Source organism: Macaca mulatta, chromosome 1 (genome assembly GCF_049350105.2).
Source record: "Macaca mulatta isolate MMU2019108-1 chromosome 1, T2T-MMU8v2.0, whole genome shotgun sequence".
NCBI lineage: Eukaryota > Metazoa > Chordata > Mammalia > Primates > Cercopithecidae > Macaca > Macaca mulatta.
Genome location: NC_133406.1, coordinates 188,959,615 through 188,978,956, shown reverse-complemented (window position 1 = coordinate 188,978,956; position 19,342 = coordinate 188,959,615). Strand labels below are relative to the sequence as shown.

Below are 19,342 nucleotides of genomic sequence, written 5' to 3'. Positions count from 1 at the left end.
GATCATCAAAGATCTCATACACCAGAATGATAGGTTAAAACACCTTTTCTGTAAATTAGAAAAAGGCAATTTTAGTCAGGGAAGCCTCCTCATCACATATGTGGCTCAGAGGGAACACTAGGAGCCAGTAGTGAAGAGAAGTGAGATTGGAGGCAAGGAGCCTAGTGTGGAGCTTACTGCAGAGGCTCTGGTGAGAGATGGTGAAGGTTTGAACCAAGGCAGTAACGGTGGTTGCTTTTACTTACACAGGGTACATCCTGATTGTCAGTGGATAGACTATGAATGGAATATGACTATTGAAAGTATAAAAACTGACGCTTGACCATGTTCTTTCTGTGGGAGTTTTTAGGTAGCTTACAAAAGTTTTGAGGAATTCACATTTTCAACTAATGAGATAAATCAGGGTAATGCCATAAATGCAATGTACAATTGAATTTTAGCAGTGTGGACAGGTTGGTTCATGGTAGAGAGAAGTGAACCTGAGTCATAGCCTATCTGAAAAGAAATACCTTTTCTAGCTTTATATATAGAAACTAGAACTCAGTTTAGCATTGTTGTCTAATATATATTTTTTGGCATGTCATCATTAAGAATTTCTTGGGCCAGGCATGGTAGCTTTTATGCCTGTAATCTCAACACTATGGGAGTTTGAGGCAGGAGGATTGCTCAAGCCCAGGAGTTCAAGACCAGCCTGGGCAAAGAAGCGTGATCCTTTTCTGAAATTACCAGGGCATGGTGGTATGCGTCTATAATCCTAGCTACTTGGGAGGCTGAGGTGGGAGGATCACTTGAACCTAGGAGTTCAAGGCTGCTATGAGCTATGATTGTGTCAGTGCACACCAGCCTGGGCAACAGAGCAAGACCCTGTCTCTAAAAAATAAACTAAAAAACTTTTTTAAAAGAATTTTAAAAAATGTTTTTACACTTTGTACTTAATGAATTTGATTTAAGCATAGTTATTTGGTATAAATCATTATAAGTCCTAAATGTAGGGAGGGCTGAATCAGTGACATTTTACTATATATAGACTGTGTTTTATGAGATGGAGTTAAAGCTTGTGGAATGTACTTGGATTATGTCTGAGTTTATATTGCAGCCTTGGTCTAGGACTATATGCTCTCTGAAAGAAAGGTGAAGATATTATATTAACAGCTTCTGCTAAATATAGAGAGGGAGGAAGCAGCTTACTGCTGGTTCTTTGCCCTCAGCAGAAGTCCTTGGAAAGCTACTGGGGGCAAAGAGTGAAGCCTTCAGAAAGGTTGTTTACCAGGAATATTAAAAGATTATAATGCAGAAATGCCTTCACTCTACCTTATACCCTGAGGAAATATTTGCATATTCTTTTTAAAGCTAAAGGGCTTCCTTACCTGCAATGTGTAAAGAATAACATCTATTTTCAGAAAATTCTAGAGAATTTTCTGAAATTTTATTTATAGTAACATAAATCAATCATGATAATTTCTTAAAATGTGGATCTGTTACTCCGTTAGGCCACATCCGTTTTGGCTTTGCTTGCCTTGGAAGTCAACAAAAGAATTAAGTAGCAAATTCTTTTTTCCTGTAGATTTATATTTTTGGCCTTGCTTTAGTTTCTTTCCTGAATTTTCTAACAGGCATTTTTTTTCTCTCTCTCTTTCCTTTCATTGACTTACTCAAAAGTTGAGTGATGTGTAATATTCTTCCTTTCTGAAACTCTTAGCTTTGGTAATCAGTGGACAGGTATTTTTGAAGTTCTATATTTTTCCTCATGAATTGAGATTTAGCTTTAACTTCTTCTAATTACCTCCTGTCATCTTTCTTTTCTTTTCTTCCCCAGAATATGTTAAAGATATATTTTACATTTTGGCTTTTCCTAAAGAAGGAAGGTTAAATTAATAAATTCAGTAAAACCTCTTTTAATAAGATTCTTGCAGAGGTCAAGTTTACCAAATTTCAGGATTAATTGAGTCTGAGACTCTTCCAGCCCCAAATAAAATTTTGGTAACCTACCACCTCCTAATCTGATTTTCTTCCTGTCTTCTCTGTGTTATGGAACAGCACTTCCATTTACCCAATTAGCCAAATTTGAAGCATTCTGTTTCCCTATGTCTACATTCCCTACATTCTCTCTATATCTGATGAGTTACTATGTCCATTGGATTCCATCTTTTCTTTATCTCCTGTCAATGACATGAGCCAGGTTCATTCTTTCTGTAGCTTTTTAAGCTTCCTGTGCTTCCTGTTCTCCCTTTCTCTGGATTCTTTTCTGCCAAAGCAACCTCCTTGTTAACATTTGAGTGAATTCTCTAAAACCATCCTATTTCTAACATTTTTTTCTAGTCCTTTCAGTATTAATGTGTCTTAAAGATTAAAAACTCAAATCCTGACTTTTCTAGTTTTCAAAATTAAATAATGACCTGAGATTAAGCCTTCTCTGAAGCCTAGAGTTAAGATAGGAAATATTTACTCTAGGAGCTACATTTTTAGGATATATTCACAGATGGATTTGGTGAGGCTTTCCATTGACTAGGAAGAATTTAACTTAGAAGCATGTAATTTTGGAATGAACTGAAAAGAACCCATGGGTTTTCACTGTCTGCTTTGAATGAATCACTGATACCCAGTTGCCCACTACAGTGCTGACTTTGTTCTGAAGACTCACAGCATTGCCTCATACCGTCGAAGTGGAAGTTGTGGGGGAGAAACACTTCTGTAAATATTTGCCTGCGTTTTATCTGACAGTTTTGGAGACTTCAGCTAAAACTATTCATAAATTATTGAAGGATCCAATTGTGGCAGGATCATTAAGCGAAATAAAGATTTCTTAGGAAATCTATTTTTAGTTTTTAAATATAATAATGGAACTCTACACTGAATAATAAATTAGCAGATCATCATTCCTCATTCAACAAATATTTATTGAGCACCTATATGCCTGGCATTATTCTAGGGGCTTGGGATACATCAATGTATAAAACAAATAAAGATCCCTGCCTTGGTAGAGAGCTTACGTTTCAGAGGCAGGAGGGAGAAATAAACACGAATAAGTATACAATCATGTGTTGCTTAATGATGGGTATCGGTTCTGGGAAATGCGTCATTAGACAGTTTCATCATTGTGCCTACATCACAGTGTATACTTACAAAAACCTAGATGGGATAGCCTACTGTACACCTAGGCTACATGAGATAGCCTATTGTTCCTAGGCTACAAACCTGTAGCGTATTACTGCAGCAAATACTGTAGACAGTTGTAACACAGTAATAAGTATCTGTGTATTTAAACATAGAAAATATACAGTAAAAATATAGTATAAAAGATAAAAAATGGTATGCCTGTATAGGGCACTTACCATGAACGGAACTTGCAAGATTGGAAGTTGCTCTGGGTGAGTCAGTAAGTGAGTGGTGAGTGAATGTGAAGGCCTTGGACATTACTGTGCACCACTGTAGATTTTATAAACACTGTACACTTAGATTACACTAGATTTATTTAAAATTTTTTTCTTTCTTCAATAATAAATTAACCTTAGCTTGCTGTAATTTTTTTTTTTACTGGATAAACTTTTTAATTTTTTTTAACTTCATGTCTCTTTTGTAATAACACTTAGCTTAAAACACAAACATCTTGTATAGTTATACAAAAATATTTTCTTTATATCCTTATTCTCCGAGCTTTTTTCTATTTAAGATTTTTTTTATGTTTTAAAGTTTTTTTTTAAAAAAATGAAGATACAAACACACACATGATCCTAGGCCTACACAGGGTCAGGAACATTAATGTCACTGTCTTCTGCCTCCACATCTTGTCCCACTGGAAGGTCTTCAGGGACAATAACAGGCATGGAGCTGTCATCTCCTATGATAACAATACCTTCTTCTGGAATACCTCCTGAAGGAGCTGCCTGAGGCTGTTTTACAGCTTTAAAAAATAAATAAATAGAAGGCATACACTCTAAAATAACGATAAAGAGTCTGGGTGCAATGGCTCACACTTATGATCCCAGCACTTTGGAAGGCCAGGCAGGAGGACTGCTTGAGTCCACAAGTTTGAGACCAGCCTGGGCAGCATAGCGAGACCCTGTGTCTACAGATACTTTTTAAAAATTAACCAGGCATGGTAGCATGCACCTTGTATTCTCAGCTACTCAGGAGGCTGAGGTGGGAGGACTGCTTGAGCCTGGGAGGTCAGGGCTGTTGCGATGAGCTGGGCAACAGAGTGAGACCTTGTCTAAAATAAATAAGTATAAAGTAAAATAATGTTAAAAAGTATAGTATGGTAAATACATAAACCAGTCACATTGTCATTTATTATCATTGTCAAGCATTATGTACCATACGTGATTGTACATGCTGTACTTTTGTATGACTGGAAGAGCAGTAGATTTGTTTACACCAGCATCACCACAAACACATAATGCATTGCCCTACAAAGTTAGGACAGCATCAGGATGACTATGTCACTAGGTGATAGGAATTACAATCTTACAGGACCACTGTCATGTATGCAATCCCTCCCTCCCTCCTTCCCTCCTTTTCTTCCTTCCATTTCCTTTCTCTCTCTCTTTCCTTTCTCTCTCCCCTCCCTCCCTCCCTCTTTCTTTCTTCCCCTTTCCTTTCCTTTTCTCTTTTCTCTTCTCTTTTCTCTTTTTTCCTTCCTTCCTTCCTTCTTTCCTTCCTTCCTTCCTTCCTTCCTTCCTTCCTTCCTTCCTTCTTTCCTTCCTTCTTCTGTTTCTCTCTCTCTCTCTCTTTTTTTTTTTTTTTCAGGGTCTTGCTATGTCACCCAGGCTGGAGTGCAGTGGCATGATCATGGCTCACTGCAACCTTGATCTCCTGGGCTTAAATGGTCCTCCTACCTTGCCCTCCCAAAGTGATGGGATTATAGTGAGCCACTGCACCCAGCCTGCAGTCTGTCTTTGACTAAAATGTCATTATTGCTGTCCATGACTGTATATGTTAGAAGGGATAAGTATAATAGAGAAAAGAAAAAGGTAGTGCAGGATAATGGGAATTGGGAATGCTGGATTAGGGGGCCAGGTTTTAGTGTATGCTGTTTAGAAGAGTTCATTGAGAAGATAGCATTTGAAAAGGTGACAAATTATCACTTGTCCTATAATTATGACTACCAATTAGTTGCTAAGAAAATGTCAGGCTTTGAAAATTAAGAAAATGTGGATCAGCCTGAGTGTGATGGCTCACCCCTGTAATTCCAACACTTTGGGAGGTAGGAGGATAGGTTGAGCCCAGGAGTTCAAGACCAACCTGGGCAACATACCGAGACCCTGTTTCTACAAAAAATAAAAAAAATTAGCCCGGTATGGCACTTGTCTGTGGTCCCAGCCACTTAGGAGGCTGAAGCAGGAGGGTCATTTGAGCCCGGGAGGTTGAGGCTGCTGCGAGCCGTTAGCACCACTGCCTTCCAGTCTGGGCAATAGAATCTTTTTTAAGACTCTATCTTAAAAGAGAGAGAGAGAAAAAAGAAAAGAAGAAAATATAGATCAGATTTTATCCCAAACCTCAGGGATAGCTGAGCGAGGGAAGGGAAAAAAATGTAAACAAATTAGAGCATTCTAGTGTTGTAGATGCTTTGACAGAAGCATATCCAAGGTGTAGTAAGGCACACAGATCTTTCTAATCTGATCTCACCTCTGTTCTTAATATGATAGCAGTTTATTTAAATAATGACTCAGACTTCCTGGGTATCAAAGCATGGGCTTAGATCACTTTAGTCTTAGTCATGTGAGTTGGTCATTCTCTCTCCTCACCTCTTTTTACCTTTTTAAAAAATACCATCTTAGGTTGAATTCATATGAGCTGATTTTAATTCTAAAAAAAAAATATATATATATATACACCATCTGATTACTCAACATGTCCCAACTTGTTCCAAATTATAGTCAGTTGCATTTTGAACCATCTAATTATCTAAGTCGGATATTTGTATTCAGCATCCATCCTGCTATTTGTAGTGTAACTACCCACAGATCCATAATGAGCAAGACACGAAAATGTGCAAGGCACTTTGCAAAATGCCAGAGATACAGCAATGAATAAGGCTGGCAAGCTTCTGCTTTCTAAGAGCTTACATTCTAGTGGAAGAAGCAATCAAGTAAGATATTACATGTACTATATACCAGCAGTTCCCAGACTTTTTGGTCCGAGGATCCTTGTACACTTTTTAACATTATTTAAGGACTTTAAACAGCTTTTGTTTATGTGGGTTATATTTATTAATTTGCCAGTTTAGAAATTAAAACTGAGGGATTTTGAAAACATGTACTTGCTTATTTAAAATAGCAACAAAAAAACCCATTATACTAACATTAATGAGAAAATAATAATTTTCCCAAGCAAATAGTGAGAAGAATGACATCATGTTAGATTTTTGCAATTCTCTTTAACGTCTGACTTAATAGAAGACAGCTGGATTCTCACATCTGCTTATGCATCCGATCTATTATGATGAGTTGTTCGGATTGAAGTATATAAAAATGTAGCCTCAACAGATAACGTGGTTAGAAAAGGGAGGAATATTTTAATAGCCTTTTTAGATAACTGCAAATATTCTTTGATACTTCACCAAAATTTAAGTGATAGTTACTTAAAGTTTAGTTGCAATGTGAAATCTGAAATAGTATTAATGACATTGATGTACAAAAATACTCTATCACATTAAAATCCATTGGTTTGTATGGCACTTTGAATAGATCTTTTATGCTTTGTATGATTTTGTAACATCATGCATTGGTTATTTGAAAATCAAATTGGTTTACTGAATTATATGGATCTTCCAAATATTGACACATTTCATTTTATGACATAAAAAAATTACATTTGTTGATATTGTTCCAAACTTATCAGAAAAGGCTTTAAGTTTTCAGAATCTGTCAAGGTCATGGTGGCTGGTGAATACATGTTTTCCAAAATTCTAATGTTTGCCTACAAGCTTGAATTTTATACTTGGCAACAAATACTGTCAATTTTTCCTGAAATGACAAACTGACTTCATTCATTTTCAGGGAAATGTTTGCCAAACACCCAAGAGTGAATAATTTAGTTTGTCATTTGTTCTTTGTAGTAAAAATGATATCCTATTAACAAAGTGCCGCTTAGTTCACAACTCAGACATTTGCACAAATGCTTTTCCTTGAGATAACCATCATACTTTAGTATGTAGCAGAAGTACTTTGTGTGTGCTTCCCATTTGTCACAGAGACTATGTATTTAAAAAATATTTACTCAAGGGTCGAAATTTGATAATGTTTACTGCTTTTCTTCAAGGGCATTGTTAAAATAAATAGGAATGTTTTATTTTTCTCTGCAAGCATGTAGTGGTGACGAATTTAGTGACTACCAGTTCTGTTTGGTGCCATTGCCTTGATTTGTGCTCGTGTACCAACAGTTTTACCACCATTGCTCTTACAGCATCATTGCAAACATGACAAATGCAGATTATGTTTCAGTATTAGTACGAAAATAGTTTTGCACTGAGGACCCCCGATCTCATTGGATTCCCAGCATTGTTACATATCTTATTTCCCCTGATTTTCACAGTGGAACCATGAGGTAGTTGGTGATACTAACTCCTTTTGAACCCAAGTTTCCTGACCAGAGTTTCTGGCGTTCATTCTTTCTGTTTCCTACGTTATCTCCAAACTGTAGAAAAGTTTATATTATTATTCCTTAAGAAGGACTTTGTCCAGCAAAAACAGAATGGGATGGGGTGAGTTTATTTAACAGAACTAAGGGTGTTTGAAGCCTAGAGATTCCATTCTTATTGCTGCTTTTTAGGTACTGTGTCATTGTGAAATACTAAACTTTTCTGTTTCCTTATTCTAGAAATTAAGGATAATAATAATACCTATCTCATGTAGTTGTTGTGAAAATTTAGTTAATACATGCTATATGCTTAGAACCATGCTGACACAAAGTAAATGCTCAATAAGTTTCGCTTTTATTATTTACAGTTAGAGATGGGGCTCAGGCATTCCAGCTGAGGGAACAACTTGAGCAAAAGCAGAGAATTGTGTCATGTGAGCAATAAATACAGTCTAACAGAAGTGTAGTGGTTCATGGAACAGTATGTTGGGAAGTGAAACCGGGAGGGTAGATTTGGATGCTGATTATTGCTAGACTAGAGCTCTAAATTGTTGTTCCAATTTGTGTCCCTAATGCCTAAGACAATGACTGGTACATGGTGACATGGTGTATGTATTTATATACTGCCTGAGCATTGGAATATTTGAATAAGTTTAAGGAAGGAGAGAGCAGGTGCTGTTATTATGAGCAACATAGGAGGAGAAGTTGACATTGTAGCATAGCCTAGAAGAGTGAATAGAATTCTAGTAAGCAAAGGTATTAGAGGTGTGAGACAAAGCAGCAAATGTAAGAAAATGAGAATGTTTGCTCGTTCTACTTGCCAGAATTTCACAAAGGCCCTTGCCAACAAAATTTCACAAAGGCCCTGACTCAGTAACTGAGCACAGTTCTCAAAAAAAAAAAAAAAAAAAAAAGGCCCTAAAGACAATAAACAGGATAGAACAGTTTCCCACATCTCTAGCTTAAATCACTGCATTTTTTGAAAGGCAAGTTTAGTGATTCTAGTCGTTGCCTCTTTCTGCACATAAGATAATGTCCAACAAGATTAGCGATTATGCCTCCATAATATATAACCAGATATACCCTTACACCCAAACTTTAATGAGATTTTGCTCTACTATAACTTCTAAGCACATACAAACCTGCCACTACCAATATATAAACTGTGGTCTAAAACCCTACTTTGGAACAGTCTAACAAAAATTCTCTAAAAGACTCTCCTAGGTAACAGTCCTCAGTAAGACTTCTAAATAAAACTAAATTTAATTCTTTAAAAGATGCCCTGTTCCTGTGTTTTTTTTTTTGCTTAGTTGACAGAGGCTGAATGGGTGAGGATAGTTGAGCACTGTGGCTCATGCCTATAATCCCAGCTGCTTGGGAGGCTGAGGCAGGAGGATTCCTTGAGGCCAAGAGTTCAAGACCAGCTGAGCAACATAGCAAGACCCAGCCCCACCCCCATCTCTAAAAGAATAAAAAATTAGGTGGGCATAGTGGCCTGTGCCTATGGTCCTAACTACTTGGGAGATTGAAGCAGGAGGATCGCTTGAGCCCAGGAATTTGAGGTTGTAATAAGCTATGATCATGCCACTGCTCTCCAGCCTGGGCAACAGAGTGAGACCCTATTTCTTAAAAAAAAAAAAAAAAAAAAAAAAAGGGTGAAGATAATACCTCACCAAACGATATGCTACCCAACTAAGTTATTGTACTTTTCAGGAGACTGTTAATTACTTGAGATCATGAATTGTTTTATCCTTGCTCATATCCCAAACGTAGTACCCCATGCATATTGGGGCTCAGTGGCTACCTGAGCAGTGTCTCAGCAGTTATCTTGTAAACGTGGTTTTTTTGTAATGTTTTTATTTCACAATAACTTTCAGAGAAAAGGAGGCCTTCCTGATTATAGAGGTTACTTTTTTTTTTTTTTTTTAACTTAAATTGCAGAACAGGCAAATAACCACTTCCTTTTGTCTACAGGCAGTAATATATTCATAGTTGTTTGTGTCTTAAAGGAGAAGATATGACTTTAGGAGGACAGATCCCTAAGCAGTGGATCAGGAATGGTAAGGTATAGGAGTTTTAGAAAGTTGTCCTAAAAGCTACTTCTTATAGTTTAGATTACGTGAGTTACACTGGAAGAGTGAAATCTTTTGAATAACTTCATATTCCTATTCAAATGTGTATAATATAGAAAATGTGATTAGATATGTAATAAATGAGCAAAGATTATAAAATCCTGAAAATATATTTTACATACTAAATACTGTTTTCCTCTGTGCACACCTTGTATTGTTTCCAAATAAGCCAGGCATTATTGGGAATTAGGAGTTACCAGTAATCTCTTCTCTACTAATTTTCTCTGGCAAATTGTTCTTTGGATTAGTAGAACTTGTTTTCTCTGTTGGATTGATAGAACATGTGATAATAATAACATATTGGTATTTTCATGTATGTCAGGCATTGTGGTAAATATTGTATGGATTAATTATCTCATTTAAATCTCACAACTGTATAAGATCTAGGTGCTATTACCATCCCCATAGGTAATATTATTATTCTTAGATTATAGATGAGAAAAGTAAAGCTTAGAGAATTTAAGTACCTTGCCCAAGGTCAGAATGAATAAGGTCAAAGCTAGGTATCAGACCAGGATTTGGACCCAGGAGTCAGCCCTCTTGGCCTTTACACTGTGCAGCTTAAGAGATACTAAAAAGCAATAGCTTTGTGGGACATTGGGGTGGCTTAGCGTAGTGTTTTCCAAACTGGATTGCAGTCCATTAATGGATTATAAAGCTCTATTTAGTGGGCCCAAAATCAGCATTTAAAAAAAATGAATTACGACAGAAAAATATCAATGTGTATGGCATATAATAATAACAAGCACTCTTTTATGAAACAAATGTTCCAGTTTATATGTATGTGTGTATGTACAGATATGTGTGTATATGTATATATGAATTGGGTGATGTTATAAAATGTACTTCTTATTGTGGGTCACAGTCAAACAAAATTTGGAGCCCACTGGTTTAGAGGATGGAAAGCAAGCTGGAAAATATAATGAACAGAAGTGGTAGCTGCTAGAGAAGAAATTCTAGAGATAAACTGAATGTATAAATAACATTATAAAAAAAGGGAAGAAGAGTTAACTTGTTTATATGTTTGGTAAAATACTGTAGTACTCAAAGTTGTTTTAACTGACTCATTAAGTTAGGCCCTTTTTGGTAGGGATTCACTCAGAGTTAGTATAGCTTTAATTTTACTTCTAGAGAGCTGCCCCTGCAGGTGGTTTGTGAATTGTGTATATCATTACTGTATTTTTATTTCTCATATGAACAATTTGTTGTGATTGAATAATAACCAGACATCTCTGGTGCTTCATAGACACAAAGCCCTTTTTTCTATTAGATCCAATAGAGTAGAGGTTTGTTTACTGATATGCTAGGAGAATGGGAGAAGGTGGATTAGATTAGTCAGAATAATATTAACTCTTGAATTTTCAGCTGAAAGGGAGAATTTAGTTCAACTTCCAATTTTAAGGTGCAAAATGAATATTCATTTTTTCGGGACTATCATAAAACAGCACAAAAATACATATTCAGGTAATACAAGTGGCTTATTAAAGTCAACACTAGAAAAAAGTAGCAAAGCTACATGTATACATTAGTCCTGCTCCTGCTCCTGTATAGTAATTTGCTCTCATTTTTTTGTATAGTATAGTAATTTGCCCTCGTTTGTTTAGTCTGTCTTTTTTACCTGGAATGTCTTCCCTGTCAGTGCCCTGCCTTCTCCAAATACCCCCACTTCTTTCTTTCTCTCTCTCTCCCTCTCACCCAGACACACACATATACACTCACATACCTTTGCCTCTAGTTTCTGTTCAGTTTTAAAACTCAGCTTTAATTTCCTTGCCTCAGAAGCTTTCCCTGAGTTAACCTTTACAAACACAAATCTATTTATTTATTTTGATGCTCAAATTGCCCTCAGTTTGGCCAGAGGAATCCTATTTAAGCTGACTTCTGTATCCTTTTAACATGCCCCTGTCATTCTTTAAGTATTTCCTTACTTTCTGACACAAAAAGACATTCCAGGCTCATTTTATACATTCTCTGTCCTAGTTCTGGAATCAGCTGTTTTTCCAGGGAGGGCTGGTTTCTTCTAATGGAAATGATATTTAGAAATCAACACCTAGTACTAGGTTTAGTTACTGCTTATAAAGTGTTATGGCTCCCAGGCCCTCTGGAGAGCTAAGAAACGTATGAATGTTACATACATAGGGGTGTGTGTATGTGTACATATGTGTACATCCATGTTCATATTTATTTCCATCTGTGTTTATCTACATGTATATTGAAAACCATGATGAGGTCATGCTGATACCTCTAGTTATAGGCTATCACAACAGAAATAATTCTGTTTTTTCCCTTACCATATTTAACTCTATTTTCCAAAAGTGAGAAAAACTTTATCTTTGTTGTATTTACTATTTGATCAATCCTTCTGTATGTAATTATTTTCCAGTCATCCACCTCCCTTTGTAAATGTCACTGTCACTCCATTTAGCCTTGGAAACCTTGTGCCATGCAGAGTCTGTTCACTGCAACGTGGACACCTTCCTTCCTTTTCTTGGGTTCTGACTCCTCGTATTGGACTTTCCCATTGTGTAGCTTCCCTCTTCCTCTTGCTTTGGGCTCTCATGCCCTATGCTAGGCTGTGCCTTTACATGATGTGCCTCTTCACCCTATTCAGGCTCTGATGTCCTGAGCCGGATTTTCCACCCATTTGGTACAGTACTTTTAACTAAACTACAGAGCTCATTTGAATTTTCTCTCTAGTGCTCCTTTTCTGTTCCAGGATTCAATCCAGGATGCCACATTGCTGTTAGTTGTAATAGTTCTTTATTTGTTTTTTATCTTTTATGACCTTGACATTTTTTATGAATATTGGTCAGTTATTTTGTAGAATATCTCTCATTTTGGATTCATCTGATATGTTCTCATGATTTGATTGCAATTATGTATTTTTGGCAAGAATACCACAAAAATGATGCTGTTTCCTTGTCTCAGTGGATTGTACTGGGAGGTATAGGATGTCCATTAATCTTATTGCTGGTGATGTTAACCTTGATCACTTGATTAAGATAGTGTACCAGATTTTTCCATTGTAAAATTATTATGTATTCATTTAGGGGAGATACTTTTTTCTCTTGTGGGAGATACTTTGAGTCTATGCCAATTTCCTGTTTCTCCTCACTTTTGCCTACTGGTTTGAGTCATCAGTGGATCTTGCCTGAAGTAATTATTGCTGTGGTGTTGATCTAATGGTCTAATTTTTCTCAGTCCTTCTACACTTCTTCATTGTATTTTTTTTTTTTTTTTGAGATGGAGTCTCCCTGTTGTCGCCTGGGTTGGAGTGCAATGGCACGATCTCGGCTCACTGCAACTTCTGCCTCCCGGGTTCCAGCAATTCTCCTGCCTCAGCCTCCCGAGTAGCTTAGATTACAGGCACCCACCACCACGCCCAGCTAATTTTTGTATTTTTAGTAGAGACGGGGTTTCACCATATTGGCCAGGCTGGTCTCGAACTCCTGACCTCAGGTGATCCACCGTCTCAGCCGCCCAAAGTGCTGGGATTATAGGTGTTCTCAGCTGCCCAAAGTGCTGGGATTATAGGTGTGAGCCACCATGCCTGGCCCGTTGTAATTCTTCTAAAGGAAGAGATGTCCCATCTCCCCTATTTATTTACTTATTCAATTATTTTATATCAATATTGGACTTCTGGATATTTATTATAGTCTCTCGGTTATAGTCCAGTACTCTGTGAATTTATTTACCTAAAATCATGAGTTCATACTGAAACCTCCAATTGTACTTCGACATCACAAGGTTTATTCTAGCCTTCTCCCTTTCTGTATTTCTAATTTTTTTCTGATAGTGAGAAACCTGGTTCTCATTATCTATAATGTATTCACTTATTTGTAGTTACAGAATTGCTAACCTGTACTCCTATGAAAATAAAATTTACTAACTAGAGTATTATATTTGTATATGGTTCTTTATTTTTTTCCTATCCTTTCACTGTATAGTCAAAATACTGTTTTTCAAAGTTACTTCATGTTTTAGTTTGGGCTGCTATAACAAATTACCATAGATTATGTAGCTTAAACAGCAAACATTTATTTCCTCACAGTTCTGGAGGCTGGACGTTTAGATCAGGATGCCAGCATGTTCAAGTTCTGGTGAAGGCTTTCTTCCAGGTTGCACGGTGAACTTCCTGTCCTTATATCCTTATGTGTTGAAAGGAGAGTGAGACAACTCTGAGGTGCCTCATCACATTAAAGAGGGTTCTACCCTATGACCTAATTACCTCCCACAGGTCTCACCTCATAATACCATCACATTGAAGGTTAGGATTTCAACCTAGGAATTTTGGGGCAACACAAACATTCACTCCATGGCAGTGAGGTTCAATTATGTGAAACATTATGGTTCTGAGAGGCTGAATATATACAAAAAGATATATTCAGATTGTCACTACCTCAATTCTTACTAACCTGTTCCTATTCTTCCTGGCTTCCCATCCTTTCTCACCCATGGCTTGTAAGGTAACCAATTTATTTAGTTTTCTTTAGAATCTCTATATTTCTTTTGCACAAATAAGCAGATACATGTATGTTTTCTGATATTCCTTTTTTCTTATAGTAAAGGCACACTTTGCTTTTTAAAAATATTTTATTTGATGGTATATCTGAAAATCACTCCAAATCACTAAAGAAATCTTCCTCATTCCTTTTTTTTTTTTTTTTAAGAGATGGGGTCTCACTGTATTGTCCAGGTTCTTTTTGAACTCTTGGGCTCAAATGAGCCTCCCATCTCCTGGGACTGCAGGCGTGTGCTGCTGCAACTGGCTTTTATTCTTTTTGATACCTGCATAGTATTCCTTGATTTATTCAACCACTCTCCTCTGTATGAGTATTTAGGGTGTTTCCAGTACTTTTTTTTTTTTGGAGACGGAGTTTTGCTCTTGTTGCCCAGGCTGGAGTGCAATGGTGAGATCTCAGCTCACCACAACCTCTGCCTCCCGGGTTCAAATGATTCTCCTGCCTCAGCCTCCCAAGAGTAGCTGGGATTACAGGCATGTGCCACCACACCCAGCTAATTTTGTATTTTCAGTAGAGACAGGGTTTCTCCATGTTGGTCAGGCTCATCTGGAACTCCCGACCTCAGGTAATCCACCTACCTTGGCCTCCCAGAGTGCTGGCGTGAGCCACCGTGCCTGGCCCCAATATTTTAAAATTACAAAAAATGTTGTAGTGAATTACCTTGTTCCATATATATTTTTGTATTGTTAGATGTTGATCGATTTTTTTTTTCACATATTCAACCAACTTTGTATTTCTAGAATAAACCCAACTTGGACATGATCTATTAATTTTTTACGATCATGGTCATTCATTCATTTTACATTTTATTCTTAGTACTTTCCGCTGGGAGAGCAAGGAGTCATGCATCAGTGTATAGATTGTGCTATTCTATTGTAATGTTTTTATATAGGATTTTTGCATGTCTCTTTATTCTGTTAGATTTGCCTATAATTTTTCACTAATATCAGTCTTGTCAGATTGGTTTCAAAGTTATGCTGGGCTTAAAAAACAGTTATGGAGTGTTCCCTCTTTTTCCATTATCTGGAAGATTTTGTATTAGAGATTGGCATTATTTTTTTCCTTAAGAATTCTCTGGTGAAGGCTTCTAGGCTTGGATTTTTCTTTGTGGGATGATTTTCAATTATTTTAATATTAGAGTGTTTTTGACCTACCAAAAGGGTACTTTCCTGTGGCACAATCTAATAGTTATAGCACTATCTAATTTTTAAATTTGTTATTGTGGTAGTTTTGGTAAATCGTATTTCTTTAAATAATACTTTCCACTTAATTAAAATGTTCAGTTTTATAGTCAGAGAATTATGAATATGTGCATCAGTTGTGGTGTCCTCTTTCTCATTCATGACATTAATGATCTGTGCCATCATGTTTATGTTGTCTTGGTCCCTTCTTCCTCCTGTCAGTTTTGTTAGAAGTTGATCAATTTCATTAGTTATTTTAGGTAACCAACTTAGGCTTTAGTGACCTATCTATTGAATGTTTGCCCTCTATCTCATTAATTTATGTTATTTATCATTTCCTTTTCTACTCATTTTGAAATTCTTGTTGTTTTCAGCCTTTTTGCTTTTATATATGTGTGTGTGTATATATATATGCATTATATATATATGCATTTAAGGCTACAGATTTCCCTTTATGCACTACTTTAACTGTATCCAATGAATTTCAATATGTCATATTTTCATTTATTCAGTTCTACATGTTTTCTAATTTCTAGTGCAGATATTTTTTCCTGACCTATGGATTATTTAGAAGTACTTCTTCTTAAAAAATTCAAAACATCTCAGTATTTTATTTTTCTTTCTTTCTCTTTTTGGCTGCATACAGGGGACTTTATTGATGGTATGTGACAAGGTGGGGCCTTCCAGGCGCCACCCTCTTCAGGGGGTCTGGCATGGAAACTGTGTCAAGAAGAGATTTTTGCATATCTGTTTATTCTGTTAGATTTGAGTGCAGCAGGTATTCCCCAGCAGCCGAGGTCCAGTGCTCTTGCTGGGGCTGGTGGTCCTGGGCACTTACTCCTTGGAGGCAATGTGGACCATGAGGTCCACCACCCTGTTGATGTAGCCAGATTCATTTTCATTGTCATACCAGGAATTGAGCCTGACAAAGTAGTCATTGAGTGCAGTGCTAGACCCATCATGGAAGGTGGAAGAGTGGGTCTCTCTTAAAGTCGGAGGAGACAACCAGGTGTTCAGTATAGCTCAGGATGCCCTTGAGGGGGCCCTCCAGTGCCTGCTTCACTACCTTCTTAATGTCATCATATTTGGCAGGGTTTTCTGGATGGCAGATCAGATCTGACACGTAGGTGGTGGGGACATGGAAGACCATGCCAGTGATCTTCCCATTCAGCTTGGGGATGACCTTGCCCACAGCCTTGGCAGCACCAGTAGATACAGGGATGATCTTGAGAGCCTCATGGTCGTCATGCCGTAGTTTCCCAGAGGTACCATCTACCCACGTCTTCTGGGTGACATTGATGGCATGGACTGTGGTCATGAGTCCCTCCACAATGCCAGAGTTGTCACGGATGACCTTGGATAGGGGGGTGATCAACTGGTGGTGCAGAAGGCATTACTGAGGATCTCAAGGCTGTTTTCTTACTTCTCATGGTTCATGTCCATCACAAACATGGGGGTGTCAGCAGAAAGGACACAGATAAATACCCTTTTGGCTCTCCCCTCTAAATAAGCTCTAGCCTTCTCCATAGTAGTGAAGATGCTCATGGACCCAACAACATAGCACCAGTGTCACCCCCATTTGATTTTGGTGGGATCTCACTCCTGGAAGATGGTGATGGGATTTCCTTGATGACAAGCTTCCTATTCTCAGCCTTGATGCTGCCATGGAACTTGCCATGGGTGGAGTCATATTGGAACATGTAGACTATGTAGTTGACATCAAAGAAGGGGTCATTGATGACAATAATACCTGCTGTGCCAGAGTTAAATGAAGCCCTGGTGACCAGGTGCCCAATACAGCCAAATCCGTTTTTTCCAGCCTTCATTTTCACCATGGTGTCTCAGGGACACGGCTGGTGCTGCATGAGAAGAGGCGGCTGCCTGTCAAACGAGAGGAACAGAGAGCATCAAAAACCCTAGATTTTCTAATTAACCTTTTTTTTTTTTAAACTGGTTTTTAGCTTAAATTTCCACTATGATTAGAGAATATATGATTTCAGTCCTTTGATATTTGTTGAGACTTGTTTTAGGGTCCAATATTTGGTCAGTTTTTAGAAATATTCTGTGTTCTGCTTAAAAAGAATATCTGTTTTACATTTGCTATGTTCAGTGTTCTGTATATGCTCATTGAATCAAGTTTATTCATCAGACTGTTTAAATTTTCTATGTCCTTATTAATGTTTCATCTGCTTGCTTTATTAATGAGAGTGATGTAATATGTGCCACTTGTAAGCATCATATACTTTTACAAATCTTAAAGCCTTTGTATTTTAATTAGCACATTTACTTCACTCACATTTAATTATTGATTTTTTAGGCTTAAACATTTGCCATCTTACTGTATGCTTTCTTTCAGTCTTGTATATTCTATTTCTTTTTCTCCTTTCTTGTCAATTTTTGGATTATCTATATTATTGAATTTTTTAATTCAATAATGTTAGAAGTTAAACACTTATAAAGCTTTTCTTTTAGTGATTATTTTAGATATTATAACATGAATCCTTCAGTGATCAAAATCATTGATAATTTTATCTTCTTCCCAAACAATATAAGAAACTTAAAACTTTTTATTCCATTTTCCCTTTTTCAATCTATATGCAGTTGTTTTGTATATACAATCTGTATGCAGTTTAATTTTGCGTATATTTATTTAAAATCCCATGAGAGCCTTTTGGTCCTAGCAGCAGCAGAGCTGAGCAAACAGCTCCCTCCCTCCCTCCGCTGCCCGCTGGCCAGCAGGATGGAACAGGCCACACTCCTTTGTCAAGGACTTACTGGCCGGAGGCATTACCCTCGCTGTTTCCAAGAGGACAGCGACCCGAGTTGAGTCGGTCAAGGCACTGCTGAGGGTGCAACATGCCAGTAAGCAGATTGTGGCGACCCAGTACAAAAGTGTGGTGTGGTGGGCTGCAAAGTCCACATCCCCAAGGGGCAGGGCATTTGTCCTTCTGGAGGGGTGCCTGGCCAGCACCATTCACTGCTTCCCCATGCAAGCCCTCAACTTTGCCTTTAGGGATAAGTACAAGCAGGTCTTTCTGGGAGGCATGCACAAGCACACACAGTTCTGGAGATATTTTGCAGGCAACCTGGCTTCCCGAGGGGCGGCTGGGGCCACCTCCCTGTGCTTCTTCTACCCCCTGGAATTCACCAGAACCCTCCTGGCAGCCAATGTTGGGAAATTGGGCACAGAGTGGGGGCTCAAAAGTCAGATTGCCTGGAGAAGATCAAGCCTGAGGGTGTCTGAGGCCTGTCCGAGGGCTTCAGCGTCTTGGTGCAGGGCATCCATATGTACTGGGCAACCTACCTCAGCGTGTATGATACAGCCAAGAGCATGCTCCCTGACCCCAAGAACACCCACCACATGATGAGCTGGATGATTGCCCAGGCCATGACAGTGGCCCATGTGGCCTCCTACCCACTCCTCACAGTGCAGGTGGATGGTGATGCAGTCCAGGCGCAAAGAAGCTGATATTACGTACACAAGTGCCCATGATTGTTGGCAGAAGCTCTCCTACGATGAAGGGGCAAAGCCTTTTTCAAGGGTGCATGGTCCAACATCCTCAGAGGCATGGGGCCAAATCTGGTCCTCTATTATGAGCTGAAGAAAGTCACCTAAGTGCATATGTCTCCTCCATAGAAATGGCAACCCAGAAAATCATGTAGAATACTTAACTATTACACATTATGAACCTTCAAGAAATTCCAGTTGTCTTTGTCCTGGCCAGAGATTATATCTGTAGAGGGCTGAGGTAGGCTCTAGAAAAGGGGCTCATTGTGATCACATTCCCCATTGGCACCTGATTCCATGTATTGATTATTGGGGGTGGGAGAATCATGACTTCATTGTGAGCACACAGGCAAGGCAACTCCAGCTCCGACCTAGAGTCCAGATGCTTGTAGGACCTGAGTTGTTTTTAAGTATTTATTT

At 38.0% G+C, this 19,342-nt stretch overlaps 2 protein-coding genes across 43 annotated transcripts in view; one reads left to right on the top strand and one right to left on the bottom strand.

The window, feature by feature from the left end:
* Positions 1-19,342, top strand: part of OSBPL9 (oxysterol binding protein like 9) — a 167,436-nt gene that overhangs the window by 69,319 nt on the left and 78,775 nt on the right. The window lies entirely within an intron of this gene.
* LOC114672375 (glyceraldehyde-3-phosphate dehydrogenase-like) lies at positions 16,010-18,782 on the bottom strand. The gene is made up of 2 exons (XM_077957470.1): positions 18,719-18,782; positions 16,010-17,295 (listed from the first exon to the last, which is right to left on the bottom strand). Exon 2 carries the CDS (start codon positions 16,730-16,732, stop codon positions 16,373-16,375), a length of 360 nt encoding a protein of 119 aa, XP_077813596.1. The 5' UTR covers positions 16,733-17,295; positions 18,719-18,782; the 3' UTR covers positions 16,010-16,372.

What these genes read in the sequence shown, in the direction of transcription:
- LOC114672375 (XM_077957470.1), bottom strand. Translation starts at nt 16,732, where the DNA reads ATGACCACAGTCCATGCCATCAATGTCACCCAGAAGACGTGGGTAGAT.